At 38.4% G+C, this 14033-nt stretch overlaps 1 protein-coding gene across 1 annotated transcript in view; it reads left to right on the top strand.

Annotated features, from left to right (window-relative positions):
• Positions 1-14033, top strand: part of PPIL2 (peptidylprolyl isomerase like 2) — a 72220-nt gene that overhangs the window by 13730 nt on the left and 44457 nt on the right. The window contains exons 6-9 of the mRNA XM_056343069.1: positions 2476-2527; positions 4738-4829; positions 6612-6701; positions 13615-13690. Coding sequence (XP_056199044.1) covers positions 2476-2527; positions 4738-4829; positions 6612-6701; positions 13615-13690 — 310 coding nt within the window. The remainder of the gene's footprint in view (positions 1-2475; positions 2528-4737; positions 4830-6611; positions 6702-13614; positions 13691-14033) is intronic.

Below are 14033 nucleotides of genomic sequence, written 5' to 3'. Positions count from 1 at the left end.
GGAGGCCAGTCTGCGGCAAGAGAGTTTATAATGTTCATACAGCACTCCAGTATAGAGTTCTCACCCTGGAAGGAGACTCCAGGCAGTGCATGTATTTAAACTCCTATATGAAACTCACTTTTTAATTTACTGTTGACATATAAGACTATAAATGCTGGTCTTAGTAGGGAGCTGATGTACCATTTGAGTAAGCAATGCTGAAAACTAACCTTTTTCGATATTATGGAAAGATATGACCTGAAATACCATACTATTTCCCTGCGTACAGAGAGGAGTCCAAGGACTTGGCAGCACTTCTAATGATACATCATACATTGACAGATGAAACAGTCTACTCCAGCTTTTTCTACCTTTAAGGCCTGTACAGCAGTTTAGTCTGCCTTTTCCACTAAATTTCTGTCAAGGTGTAAATATAAATCTTCAGTCATGCTGAACTGTTTCTTAGGGAACTGGTTCCATTTTTGTTTAAAGATGATCTGCTCGTATGTTTTGGGCATAGCTCAAGTCTGCCAGGAAGATAGTTTAAAGGCCTTTCTTCAAATTATTGATGTTTCCAGCAGTTGTATTTCTAAAGCAGCTTTTTCTGGAACATAACTTTAGGGCTGTTGTACAACATGTGGACAGATGGATGCTACTTTGTGTTAACAGTTGTTTACGTTGAACAGATCTGTCTGGGATCATATGTTGTTTTGGCAGCTCTGCTGTTCCCCTACTACCACTTCAACAATTTTTTTCTTGTAAGAAGATAAATAAATGAATAAATCTCTGCATTCACTTAGTTTCAGAAACTGCCATTGCCTTAGCTGTCTTTGTATTCCAGCAGTGTGCAGATGTTGGGATTTTGGGGGTTTTTTTAAGAGAATCCACTTAAGGAAAAACAGTGGCACTAGTCTTCCATCTCCTAACTATATATAACCTAACCTGGCCTCTTTTTTTCCATTTCCCATCTTATTCCTACTAGTCCTCATTGCTGCTCTTGCTGGTAAATAAGAGAGATGGTTACATTTCTGGCAGCAAATGAACCTGCCAGTTGGCTGAAAACAATTTGCAAAGTGCCTTCCTATAAACGAATGAGTCCAGCTGTCATAACGTGTACTCTCTGAACCAAGAATATGAATTTTGATTAGGCAGAAAAAGCCCACTGACTTAGTTTCACATGGTTTTGTTACCGCTTTTTGCCATAATGATTGAACTAACAGCATCGGCACCACGGCTGGCAGACCTCCACTTGTAGCTGCTTATAAATTGCTGTCTGGGTTATAAAAACCTCCCTAATCTGTTCAGGTGCATGTTTCAAAAAGAGAACTGATTGTTTCTTTTAAAAGGCTTGTGCTTTTAACCATCAATTTAGTAGCAAAACTGTCTCTGACAGCTGATACAATCAGAGGGTTTATTGAGTGTTTTTAATACATCTGAGATCCTGACCGAGCCTTGCAGCTTGCTTGGCTGGACTGTCTCCAGCTGGGTACCCCAGTTGAGCGCTACCTGCCTGTGCTGGTGGGGTGACCCCCTTGTGGTATGCCCCATCATGCCAGCGATGTGCCCAAATCACATGCTGACCCTATGAAATGACTGGCATACGTGGGCCTGCCCTGTCATGTTACTGAAGGCTTGCTGTTATTTTGGATGTGCTTTCAGCTTTTGTGTCCTAGGGAATGATGTGAGGAGGGAGCAGCCTGATTGTCCTGAAGTGTTTGCCAGCCCAGTAGCTCTTCCCCTGCCATGTCAGAAAACCCCTCCAGAGACAGGGCAGCAGAACAATGCCACAGACGTTATTCTGAAGCAGCATGGGAGGGCAGGAGCTAGCTTAGTTTGCTGTGTCATCTGCAACTGGGGAATGTTTCCCCAGCCTCGGCTGCCATCTCGGTTCCCTCTTCCATGGGGTTGCTACCCAGGGATTAAGCGGCCAAAGATCGCTCCTGGGACTCCCTTCATGACCCAAGTGCCTTTCCAGAGAATTTGTGCTTCTGTTTCTCTTCATTATTGCTAGTTACCATGTGGGCTCTGGTACACGTTTCCTGAAGTAAAAGAAAAATTACAGGCATTTCAGAAAAGGTAGCAAGCTTGATTGCCAAAATGGTTCTCTGGCTTTATGTCTTTCATCAGAGGTCCCATCTGAATTGTCACTCCTGATCAGCAGTAATCATCTTTGCCTCTCAGCTTTCCATGCAGACTCCCCTTTCAGTTTGTGCTGAGGCAGTTGTGCAACTTCTCAAGCTTATTCAGTCTGGTTAGCCCTCTACTGTGTCAAACTACAACACTGTAAATAAACGTTTCCCAGTTCTCAGGTTCAGTGAGCCTTGGTTTTGTGGGCTGAGACTTCAGTTCCCAGTGTTCTGATGATTCAGACAACTTGCAATATATTATTAATAAATTATGTACTATTAAATCCCAACACTGATGTTGCAGTTTCATTTTATTTCCACAGTTAGATTCTGTTGTGATTAATTTTTTTTAATGTTTCATTTTCTTTAGAAACTAGATGCCAAATCACTTATAAAGCTGAATTTTGCTAAAAACAGTGAAGGTAAGTGCAGTCATTTTCTGTGTTGTTTTGTTTTGTTTTTCTTAATGAGTGCTTTAATAAATCCTGGTTTGTCTTACTCATGGTAAAGTGGCAGTTTGTGTTCTCTATCATGGTTTTTATTTTTTGAGTAGAATAAGTGCTTCTGGTGAGGGACATGTTTACCTTTAAAGTTCCATTTCTGTTTTCTTTACACTGGGGAGCTATAAATTATTCAGCAATTTCACTTTACTATAGCTGCTATTGCAGTAAGGTATTGTTTACTTGAAGGAAAAATTTCAGAAAAGGCTAGATTTCTATAATATGGTAGTTTTTTTCTGACTTACCTATGGCAATATTTGCTGTTCACTTGGTTTTGGGCAACTTTTTGTTTATAAAATGAATTCGACTTAAATGAACACATGGGATTTTATGAATAGCAGCACACAAGACAGCAGCCTCAAGTTTTATTTCTGCAGGGTTTAAAGATACAAAATCTGCTATCTAAGAGGGGATACTAGGAATAAAAGAGTGAAGATGAATTAATCTTTTACAAGGCAGATAATGATTTCTTTGAAATGAGAGCGGCAAGGATTAAGTGGGAATAAAATTCTATAGTGTCTGTCTTCTTATCTTGCCAAAGTCTATGGACTACAAGGTCTTTTCTGCAGCTGATGGATTTCTTCTGCGTTTTGTGTTCCATCTGTCTCAAGTGCAGGGTGTTAAAAAATGATCAATAGTCACAGTGGCCAAGGCTTTTGAAAGATACTGTGATATTGTGCTTCCCTTAAAGAAGTCTACTTCATAATGCTGGGGTGGAGTGACGGGAACCATACAGTCTCAGAAGCCTTTTCCTTTAAAAGGTGCATGCTGTGTCATTAACCGATCAAGGGAAAATGCAGCTAAAGAGCAAGAGTAAAATGTTGCATTTCTATCAGCAAACTTTTCCTTAAATCTTAACATGTAGAATGGTTGTGCGTATGTAGGATCTTTTCAGTTCACACCTATATGATAAAAAAGGCCTTCAGATGTTGCAGTTGCTTCCATTTAATGATACCTCCTTAGCTGAGTACATTCTATCCAGATCAACAAGTGAGCAGCTCTGCTTTTGCTAGAGCTGAAAACCTGGTGATTTGCTTTTTTATGCAGCTGGAGTGAGGCCTCGTATGTTGCCAGAATGTTTCTGTACCCATCAGTTGGGCCATATCCTGATGCCACTTCCAAAAATCCCTTTCTAAACTTCCTCTTGAATTCCAGTCCCTTGTGGTGGCAGTGGCTTTCCTTCAGCAGTTTGGTGGCATTAACAGAAACAGTCCTTGGCTTTTACTTGCATTTGCGTGCTGGAGGTCAGAGCGCCTTCTCTGGCTGGTGAGTTAGTGGTAAATGCTCTGCAGTGCTTGCCTCTTCTGGCTTTGCAGGTGCTGTGAGCAGTCGGTCCTGGTGTCCCTGCTGGTTTTGATTTTCACGTGGTAATTAGGTAGAAAAGAACAAAATAGGCCCAACCTATTTTAAAAAATCTCACCCAAACACCCAGGTCTAGCAAACTGATCAAGTATTAATAACTTTCTTCTAATTGCTTTCTGCTGAGCTCATCCACACATTTTTCTTTTTCCCTTGTACATTGCCTTCCGTCAGTTTGCTTGTTGTTGACATGCTTAATATTTATGCTGACCCTCCTGGGAAAATTCACAGCTTGATTAGAGCAGAAGCTGGGTTCCTTATTGAATAACGTGTTCAGATTTAATGGCATTCTGCTTGACATATTTGAATACAAAATGCTCTCCTCTCCTAAAAGCACAACAGCTGCTGTGAACTTTTTTGTAGGATATAAGCTAAACTTTTATTCCTGGAAACAACACTGAAGATAGAGCACTGGGCATATCACAAGGTACAGGCTCATGCTATCAATAGAGCTTTGATTACAACAATAACAATAAATTGTGGTACTTCACAGGTATCAGGCAAGTTTGAGAAAGTTCTGTGTTGGGGGATTGAAGGCAGTAGATTTCAAAACGTCATTTTCATTGCCTGCCTTATAATTCTCTTAAGCAGTACTTTTTCTGTTTGGCCCTGAAGAATCAAAGCCTGGTTAGAACACCATTAAATACACACTGAAGTTACATTTTATATTAAAAATTAATGTAAACAACCTTCACAGAGATAACAGAAACTAGCTATTTCAAAACAGTTGCAAGGACTTAATGCAAAATTTAAACATTTTTCCCCTACATCAGGTAAATACCACTGTCCAGTGCTGTTTACTGTATTTACCAATAACTCCCATATTGTGGCCATCAAGACAACTGGAAATGTGTTTGCCTATGAGGTAGGTTCTCTGTTGTATTTCGTTATTATTTTTATACTTGATGCATTTCATTCAAGATCACAAAATACCTTAGAAAGATAGGTAAGTTTTATTCTTGTTTCACAGGCAGAGAAATTGAAGTACAAGGAGATGAAGCGACTTCACAAATTGTTGTCCAGCTTTTGCCCTCAAAACAAGAACAACATAAGAATATGATTTAAAATATACTTTTAAAACCTTTTCCTAAGTTAATCTGTGTGCACTGAGTCTTGTATACCAAAATAAGTAACTTTTACATGCTCCTCAGTTGAATTAACAGACAAATTTTCTGTTGTCTTCTTTCTGATACAGTCATCACTGAAACACAAATTACCTCATTTCTGTTCATATCAATGAATAAAAACCAGTGTTTTAATTGAAGCTAGGGAAAGAGCAGAGAGAATGCCTTAATGGACACTTGAACTGCATTTTTGTTTGTGTTTTGTGAACATATTTGTGAATGCAGGTGGAATTTTAGTTGTCACTTGTTTGGGTAATCATTACTGTAAAAGCAAGGTTTATTTATTGTTCAGTAGCAAATAAATCCTTCAATTAATGGATCCATATCTGTGTCCTAAAAAGTCTGAACACTGAAACATCTGCTTTCTGAAATCTGTTGATGGGAAATTCCAGTAGGACTTAAGATACTGAGAGGGGAACAAGCTGAAACCATTGCAATCAAGGAAAATGCTAGATTCATCACATTTTTGAAAACTTACTCTGTTGTAGTTGAACTGTCTTCATTCCAGCGGTGAGAACAGTGAAGATTAGGTTAAAATAGAAAGTATTTTCTGTTCCTTCTGGAAGCATGATGCTTTGATGGCTGTGGTTAAAGGGAAGAATGAGTTTAAGAGTAGTCTTTGTTAAATGCTTGTTGATATTGTGGAACTATTGCTCGTTTGCTACAATTTATAGTACTGGGCTTCCCAAACAAGATGTGCCAAGAGGGTGTTTCTCATGTAGTGTACCACTTGAAGCAATAGCCTTTATCAGTTTGTTGTAAGCACAGAATTAATTTACAGTCTTCTGGAGGTACTACAAAAATATTAGCACTTTCATCTGAGGAGACTAGAGGACATTTGGGTGACTAAGACAGATTCAGCAGGTAGATGTCCGTAGTCAGCTCTTCGTACGATATATTTGTTCAGAATGATAAAGCATTTATTCCATGTTGATTCTCACTATGAAATAACATGCTGCTGCTTTATTTGAGCATCATTGAATTTTCTCAGGTGAACAGAAGTGTTGCTGCAGGCTAGGTGCAGGAGTCAAGGTGGACGGTGTGTGAGGGGCTAATGTAGTTCTGCTGTTGTACGAGCTGGCCTGGAACACATGTGTCTCTCTGAGGGGTGCTGACAGTGGGGGAGATACATACCCATTGTTAAAGCTGCCTGTCTTACACATCTGTAAAATACTTAAATTAGAAAACAGCAAGCACGATTTTTTAAAATTTTTTTGGCAGTACTTTTATGATGAATTTGGTTAAAATGATACGCATAACTGTGGAATGGAGACTGCAAGGTTCTTTAAAAAAACAAAACAAAAACCAAACACACAAAACTTCAAGTTTTGTAAGGATGAAATCAAAAACTTCCCATCTCTTCAAGTGCACAATGAAAGTACTGCAGCTGCCAGTTGAGAGTGGAGAGTGAGATTGTTTTCTTTATCATTCGTACTTAAGGTTTTATTGGTATCACTTATTTACTTATAATATTTACACATTAGACTCCAACTTTTAATATCTGTCTTTTGCCTGGCTGTTAGGCAGTTGAGCAGCTGAACATAAAACCAAAGAGCTACAAGGATCTTTTGACAGATGAGCCCTTCACTCGGCAAGACATTGTGACACTGCAGGTAAACTTTTCTCTCTGTTACATGTCTTTCTATACAGCTTTTTTGCAGAGGATGAAATGTTGCTATGTGCACTGTTACAGCAGGAATCTAGAATAATTGAACAGGGAAACATTGTCTGTATATGTATCTTGGAGATGGGTAGAGGGGAAACAGCTGTATTTCCTGTGTTATCCAGATGAGCCACAAAGATGCCATATAACTTAGAGCTTGACAAATCTACAGTGATTGTGTCCCTTGTAGATAGGCAGATTGTTCAACTTTGTAAATGGAGAGAGCAAGAAAGGGGGGAAAAAAAGATGCCATGTAAAAATTTGAAGATGTTACATGAAGACTGAAGCTGATTGTCCATCTTGCTCTTTTGAAGATGCCTAAAAGACTCAGAGCTTCACAAAAGCATTTTTATAGAAAGTTTCTCTAAATGTAGAGTAAAATAAGCAGCAAACCAGAGCATTTTCTTTCAAATGCTTGCTTAGAATGGTTTTCTTCTGACTAGATAGTAATGTTGGTCTTTTACTAATTTTAGCAGAATAAAAACCTGAATTAAAACAGCATTGTAAATGTCAGAGTGTAAAGAAGTTATTTACAGGTGAAGTCTAGTATAAAAAAATGTAACTTTTGTTTAAAAGTAGGCATTTTTAAGCTTGCATGATTTCAAATTAGAGGAGGAAAGATGCAAGGATCTTTATTATTGGATTCATGAGTTACTGTGCATCTCATAACAGTTAATTGCCACTAACCAAGACTAATACAGTCTAATTCAAATAGAAAAATATTTTTTATTTTTGTCTACATTTAAATTAAATATATCCCTTCCTCCCTGCTCCCCAGTGCTGAACAGCATGTTTATAATTATTTTTCCTCTATTCTATTGGGCTTTTGGCTGTTCAAGCTAATGCAACAAAGTAAAATGTTTTTAATCCAGTGGAAGGAAAAAACATAGTTTTTTCAGATTGAAAGCTCCCAACAGAATGTTATTTGAACATAGCTGCATGGTTGCTAATGGATTTGGAATGGTGAAAAAGAACAACATGAGTGACTAAAAATGTTTCTGTGCATCAGTATAGAAAACCAAATAATTTTGACCAAATAATTGAAATGTGCAGTCATTTAAAATTATTTTGTTATGTTTTGTAGGTTTGGAATTGAATATATGTATCAAGAGTGGGTTCCTGTTATATGCCTGCCTAGCTTTGATTTTTCATAAAAGCAAACAGATGCTATAGTCCCCTAAATCTCAAAATGCAATAGCTAGCAATGTAGATGCTGCCGATGTGGATTTTTATGAATATTTTTCATTTTCATTCTGTTCTTGACATGTTGGGTTTCTATCTTGCTTGGAGGAATATGTCTGTTAAAAGAAACTAAATAGATTATGATAGTTGTCACTGGTGCAGTCATCCTGGCAGCTACGTGGAGGTCACAGCCATACGCTGCCTTTACCTCTCACGTCCATTTAGGATGACATTCATAATGCATGAATAGATTTGTTCCCCTTAAGTAAACAACTCATTATGGATTGTTCCTAACTTCTCTAGTGTACAGTCTTGTGATATACTCTTCTCAAGTTTAGAAACAGCAGAGATACCCCCATCTTAGGACTGGACTGGAATAGATCTTGACCATCTGAATGCTGTTTGCCAGCTGAAGTTTGACCCTTCACTCAATTAGTTTGTAAAGATTTTTTTTTCAAGAAAGGATTTTCAACAAACAAGCTAAAATGGCTTCGGGATATTGAATGAGAAGTAAGAGCCATTTAATGCATTGCATAACACCCACTGCAAGCTCGCAAGTATGCCTTGATTTGTCCTATTCAAATGCTGCCCTACCCTGACTTGTTTTGTTGAGGGCAGAATGCAACCTGAAGTGGTATGACTAGCCTGGTATTAAAATTGCTCGTGTATATGTGGTATAGGAATCTCGTTATTTTCTCATAGTATTTTCTTCATGTAAATTGTAGAAAGTCAGACCAAAGTCTCCTCTACAAGCTCTCTTGTTGACAGCACTGCAGGCAGTGTAGTGGCTTCACACTGCCAAGCTCTACCACCTGTGGCTTTGTTTCTTAGCCAGAGTTCATAACTGCAATCTGTTGTGTTTCAATTTGTCGATCTAGACCTCTATCCCGAATCCTGCTTCTCTTAAAAACTTTTCAATTCTGTGTTGAAATTTATCACTTCATTGTTTTCCCATTCCCCTGTGTAAATTGAGTACTGTGGTAACTGAGAGAGCTAGAATGGAGAGTGAGTTAGTAACACCAACCCTGCTGTTTGGCAAAAAGGTAGATATAAAGGAAGTTGCTATGAAAAACATTCTTCGCTTTGCAAATAACAGCTGAATAGGACTGTCTGTAATAGCTGTGTTTATCAATAGAAAATAGCGTTTCCAGAGGCTGACTCTGAATGTCCTAGGAAGCAGATGAGGTACCTGTGTTTGTTAGTGAAATAAAACAAGATAAATGGAAAATCTGAATAATGCATGTTTGCAGATTATTTGTATGATCACATTTTTCTGTATTGATACATAAAGGGCAATCATACAGCTGCTAGGGGTGTTCTTTAACCATAATGGGAGTTGACCTCAAACTTGACCTCTCTCCTCTAATGTATATAATTAAAAACAAACCCAAAAATATTTGCTCTTTCCAGAAGAGAGTTGCATAAAATTCTTTGTTCTGCTCTCAGTGCTACACATTATTCAAACACTAATCATAATCCATCCCTGTTATTTTTTTCTGGTGAGCACCATCTCAGCTGGTCACTTTGATTTTAGGGATAGTTATTTGTGTCCTATTGCTATTAAGTTCACTTGTTAAAAAGGACAAATTATTTTTAATCTGATGTTAAAAAAAAACACCACAACTTTATTTGTTAATAACACTGTCTTAGATCTATGATGTGCTTCTCTTTGTAAAAGCATCTACAGTGCTTCCTGCACTTACATATACAGAAATTGTTTTTTTCCCTGTTGAAATGCAAATGTCCTGGGGTAGAGCATGGCAGTTTTTCATCGACATATGGCAATATTATCCAGCCCCTCGGGCAGGAGGTAAAGAATAATACCATATCATGGTGTGCAAGGTACATTACTAAAACTGGAATGTAGTTATTCAGGCAAAAGATGTCATAGGTTCTGGTTTAATATCTTGCTGATAACAACAGAAATACACATGACTTTATTCTGTATGAAACCCTTCCTAGACACCAGCAGTCTTAGTATAACTGGATTTTTGTAGACTGTAGCTTTTTACTCTCAAGTTGAAATTTCCTTTTCTTAACTGTGTGATCTTACCACAAACTCGAGTCAAGCTTTCCATCTTCTATAGTTCAGGTGTTACTTTTTTCCAAGTTTCTTTCCTCTTACAGTTTATCATTATTTCAGATAATTTTTCTCTCAATTTTACTGGTTCATCTCTCTTCTAAATGGAATATTGCTGTTGTATTTTGTCTGTGTTTCTCATAACTCTAAACCCACTTGTATTCTCTTTACCTTGAATGATGATCAACTCAACCAAACTTAGCATCCCTTGCAAGTGTCATGAATGTGCAGCCAGCTGACAGGCAGCTCAAGTACTTCCAGATTTATTAGTTATACTTAATGGGTAAGGTATGATGTAAAGCATTTAGAGATCTGTGGGAACAGGGTATCTATAATAGAAAGTCTGGTGTTGTGGAAGCTTATTTGCAGTGTTCTTACCTCCCTTTTCTGCTTCCCATTCTGGTATGTTGCTGTTCATCATTTCACTTTGCAGTTGTTTTAAAGGTAGGATTCAGTACAGCTTTGAAAGAGTTTTGACGTAGTAAGATTGCATTAGACTATGATTCAGAACTAGGTGATTCTTTCAGTCCTGTGCTTCACAGGTTTTCAGTTAGTTTGCAGTCTAAGTGTTTAAACTAATCGGAAGTTACCTTCCAAGTAAATTTTTTGGGGAGTGTAATTCACTGTTAGATCTCAAGGTCTGCTGTCCACCATTTAATCTTTGTGACAAATTTTCGTCAACAATCTGGTAGAAATTATTATTAATTAGTGTTACTGTAAACTCTGTGTGGGTTTCAATCATGTATTTTGCAATTTATTCTTTGTGCAATGATGTGGAACTTAATAGCAAACACATAAATATTTAAGTATAATCTGGATTCCCTCATAAGGGTGGCCAGGCTGAAACAGGTGCCTGCCCCAGCCTGAGATGCACAGAGAGGGACTGGATCAGGTAGTGCTTTGCTGGACACGGTGGTGGGCTCTGACAGACTGGTAGACTTCTTCTCATCACAATAGTGTGAGAGGGTCCTGAGGAGAGCAAAGTAAGAATGCTGCAATGCCTTGTTTTCACATCCTGTTTGGTAGGGAGTGTTCAGAGGAGCTAAGAACAATTTCCCCTTTAGCCCCCTGTCAATTCTTCATCCTCCACTGTGTCTGTTCACAAAGCAGAAACCACAGCTCTCAGATTTGTGAAGATACAGCAGGAATTACTCCAGCTCTGGAAACTCTTAGAAGCTTTTGCTGGGCTGTGTGCCGGCAGGGGAGGGTAGTTGGTGAGGAGTGTGGCTGTGCTCAACAGCAGTGCTTGCAGGTAAAGCAGAGGCGGTCTGTTCCTCTTTGCTGGAAGAATTGTAATAAACGCTGCCAGTCCTGCTGTGCCAGTGGTAATAGGCGCAGGCAGCCTGCTGAGAGCCTTCCCTGGTAGGGGCATGCTAACAAATGCATCTGCTTTGCACCACAGAAATGGAGGGGAAAGTTCCTGGGAGAAATAAATAGACCAAAAAAAATTTGTCTGGTTAGAATGCAAACAGGTTTGCTGCCATTAAAGGAAAAAAAAAGGCTCATACTGTTATGTGCTTCCGTATGTCAATTTTATTGTTTCTGTATAACCTAATCAGCCATAGACAAGACATGGTTCCTGACAAGCTGTTAAACACCGTTGGCATTTGTGGCAGGAAGCATAACTAATGAGCTAAGTTGGAGTTAGCTGAGCTGCACACTGTTAATTGATATTTCACTCCTCAGCTATTCCTTGTTTGCTCTTTGTGTAACAGAAGGTCAGAGCAGATTTCCTCTCGGTTGTGGGTGAGGGCTCTTTGAGGGCAAATCCTGCACCAGTGCACATGTAGAGTGGCTGGTAAAGGAGTGATGTGCTGGGACATGGGACGCATATGAAGGTAACAGTCCTGAAGATAATTAGGGATGTGGCATGACTGACCAAATGGTAAAGGAATAATCAGGCCTCAAAGAAATCACACAGTCTAAAACTGCGCTGGGTTTAACCTGCTTTTTTGGGGGAGTTATGTGTATGGTGCTTAAAATTAATGAATTGAAGCTCTTTCCCTAAGTAGGTGAAACTGGAAAATAATAGGAAAAACCCAAATGGAATAAAACTTGAGATAGTTTTCAGAGCTCAGCTCTCAGGAAAATATCAAATATGAGGGGTTTTTTAATAGTCATGATGTGTCAAGAGGATACAAAATGGTTAAAAAACAGGTCCAAATTTCCTATTCCTTGGTATTTTTATTTAAAGATTATCTGTTTCTAATGCAAGATATTAAAGTTAAAATACCTTTTATTTTTTTGGCAGTCTATGTCTTGATGAAGCTCGGAGGGGTATAGTGGGCAGGAAACAATAGGAAATGATTGTACAGTGATTGGGAAAGGGGACAGCAGAAAGCCAAGAGGTCATCATTAGGTGCAAAATCACACAGCTTGATTTCATAAATGTGTTTTGGTTTTACTACAGCAGTAAAACTAAAAATGCACTCTCTGGTGGAAGCGTACCATTTCAGGGATGAATAAAATGCATAATTAGATCATTTAATAAATGACAGAGCTACCAGCTCTGCTTGTATTAACCGTTACTTTTAGCAGAAAGAGAATTGTTGGAACTTCTTACCAACAGCGGCTGTCTGGGAAGCTTCGTTAAATTTACTTGGGATAATACTATTCATGTCAGTGTCATAGTTCTTTGCATAATATATTGCATTATTTTTAACCTGAACTTGAAGCTATTGTGTATTATTAAGGTACTTTGGTATTTTAGATTTTGAATTGTTTTCTGTAGGATGGAATTTCCAGTAGTGACTGGGTGTCCTAGGCTGATGTTTTGACCTTTCTGGGCTGCAGAGGAGCTTGAGGAGAAAACCTTGAGGTCATCGTAACAACAGGATTAAGGACTGTTTAATAATAGTATAATGTAACCTAGATCACCAGTAGGCATTCCTTGTCTCACTCTCTAACAGAAGGTCAAAGTTACGCAGAAAGTTGCCTAGAGATAGTATAAAGACTCTCTCTAGTTAATGTTAATGGACTGTGTGGTTTTGCTGTTTTCCTTGACTGGTCACCAAATAGAGTTTTCATTAACACCACTTTTTGTTGCTTTTTTTTAATTATTAGGTTTTCTTTTTAAATGTAATTCTGTAAGCACAGATTTCACTAGTGAAAAAAAAAATCAAAACCGTTCTGACTGCAAAGACTTGCTCTGAGGTTTACTTGTGTTTTGAAATGCATTGCAAAAGTTCACAGAGCACGTGCAAATCAGGCACACTGTAAGGAGGAGATAGCAAATGTGGATTTGCATAGGTCTTAGACCAAACCACAGAACGAAGGAAAGAATCGGGATTGCAGCTCCTCGTTCTTTCTCGTCACTAGGATAGGGTAGACTCAGCTTAATTGTTAGTAACTTCTGTAGGCTAAATATATGTAATATTATGTTTGGGACTAAATTCCAGATCCCTAAGGAGCCTACTGTGAACAGATTCATTGCTGATTTCGGTTGGGATTGATTGCTTTATATTTTTTTCATCTTTCTGTGGTTTGAGGAATATGGAAGTTATTCTGTCTCTCCCTATTCATTTATTATGGTAGCGTCTCTTGCGTGGAATGGGTGCCTACCAAGCTCTCTGATACTTGGGTTTTTAATTATTATTTTTAGGATCCAACAAACCTGGATAAGTTCAATGTCTCAAACTTCTTTCATGTTAAGAACAATATCAAAGTAATTGATCCAGGTAAGGATGAATTGAAGGTAGGCTGAGAAAACCAAACATGCAAATTCTAAATACGATGTTACGGAATTGACAGTTTTCTGGAAGGACATCCCTCAGTGGCTAGTGGTGGCTTTGAAATCTTCTTGGAAACACGAATAACTTGTTGAAACTGTCCCTTTCACATCAAAAGGTGTTGACAAATTTTGAAACAAAGACATGATTCTTTGAGAAATCATTAACTGTCTCTGTTGAGTGCTGTGCAAACACAGAAAGCTTTACATATCCTTTGAGAGTAGGTAGATGAGAGAGAGGTGAGAAGAGGAGGGAAAATAATTTACCAGAAGGTCCATTAGCTTTGTGCCAG

Source organism: Falco biarmicus, chromosome 1, assembly GCF_023638135.1.
Source record: "Falco biarmicus isolate bFalBia1 chromosome 1, bFalBia1.pri, whole genome shotgun sequence".
In the NCBI taxonomy this organism is placed as follows: domain Eukaryota; kingdom Metazoa; phylum Chordata; class Aves; order Falconiformes; family Falconidae; genus Falco; species Falco biarmicus.
This window is presented reverse-complemented; position numbering and strand designations above follow the sequence as displayed.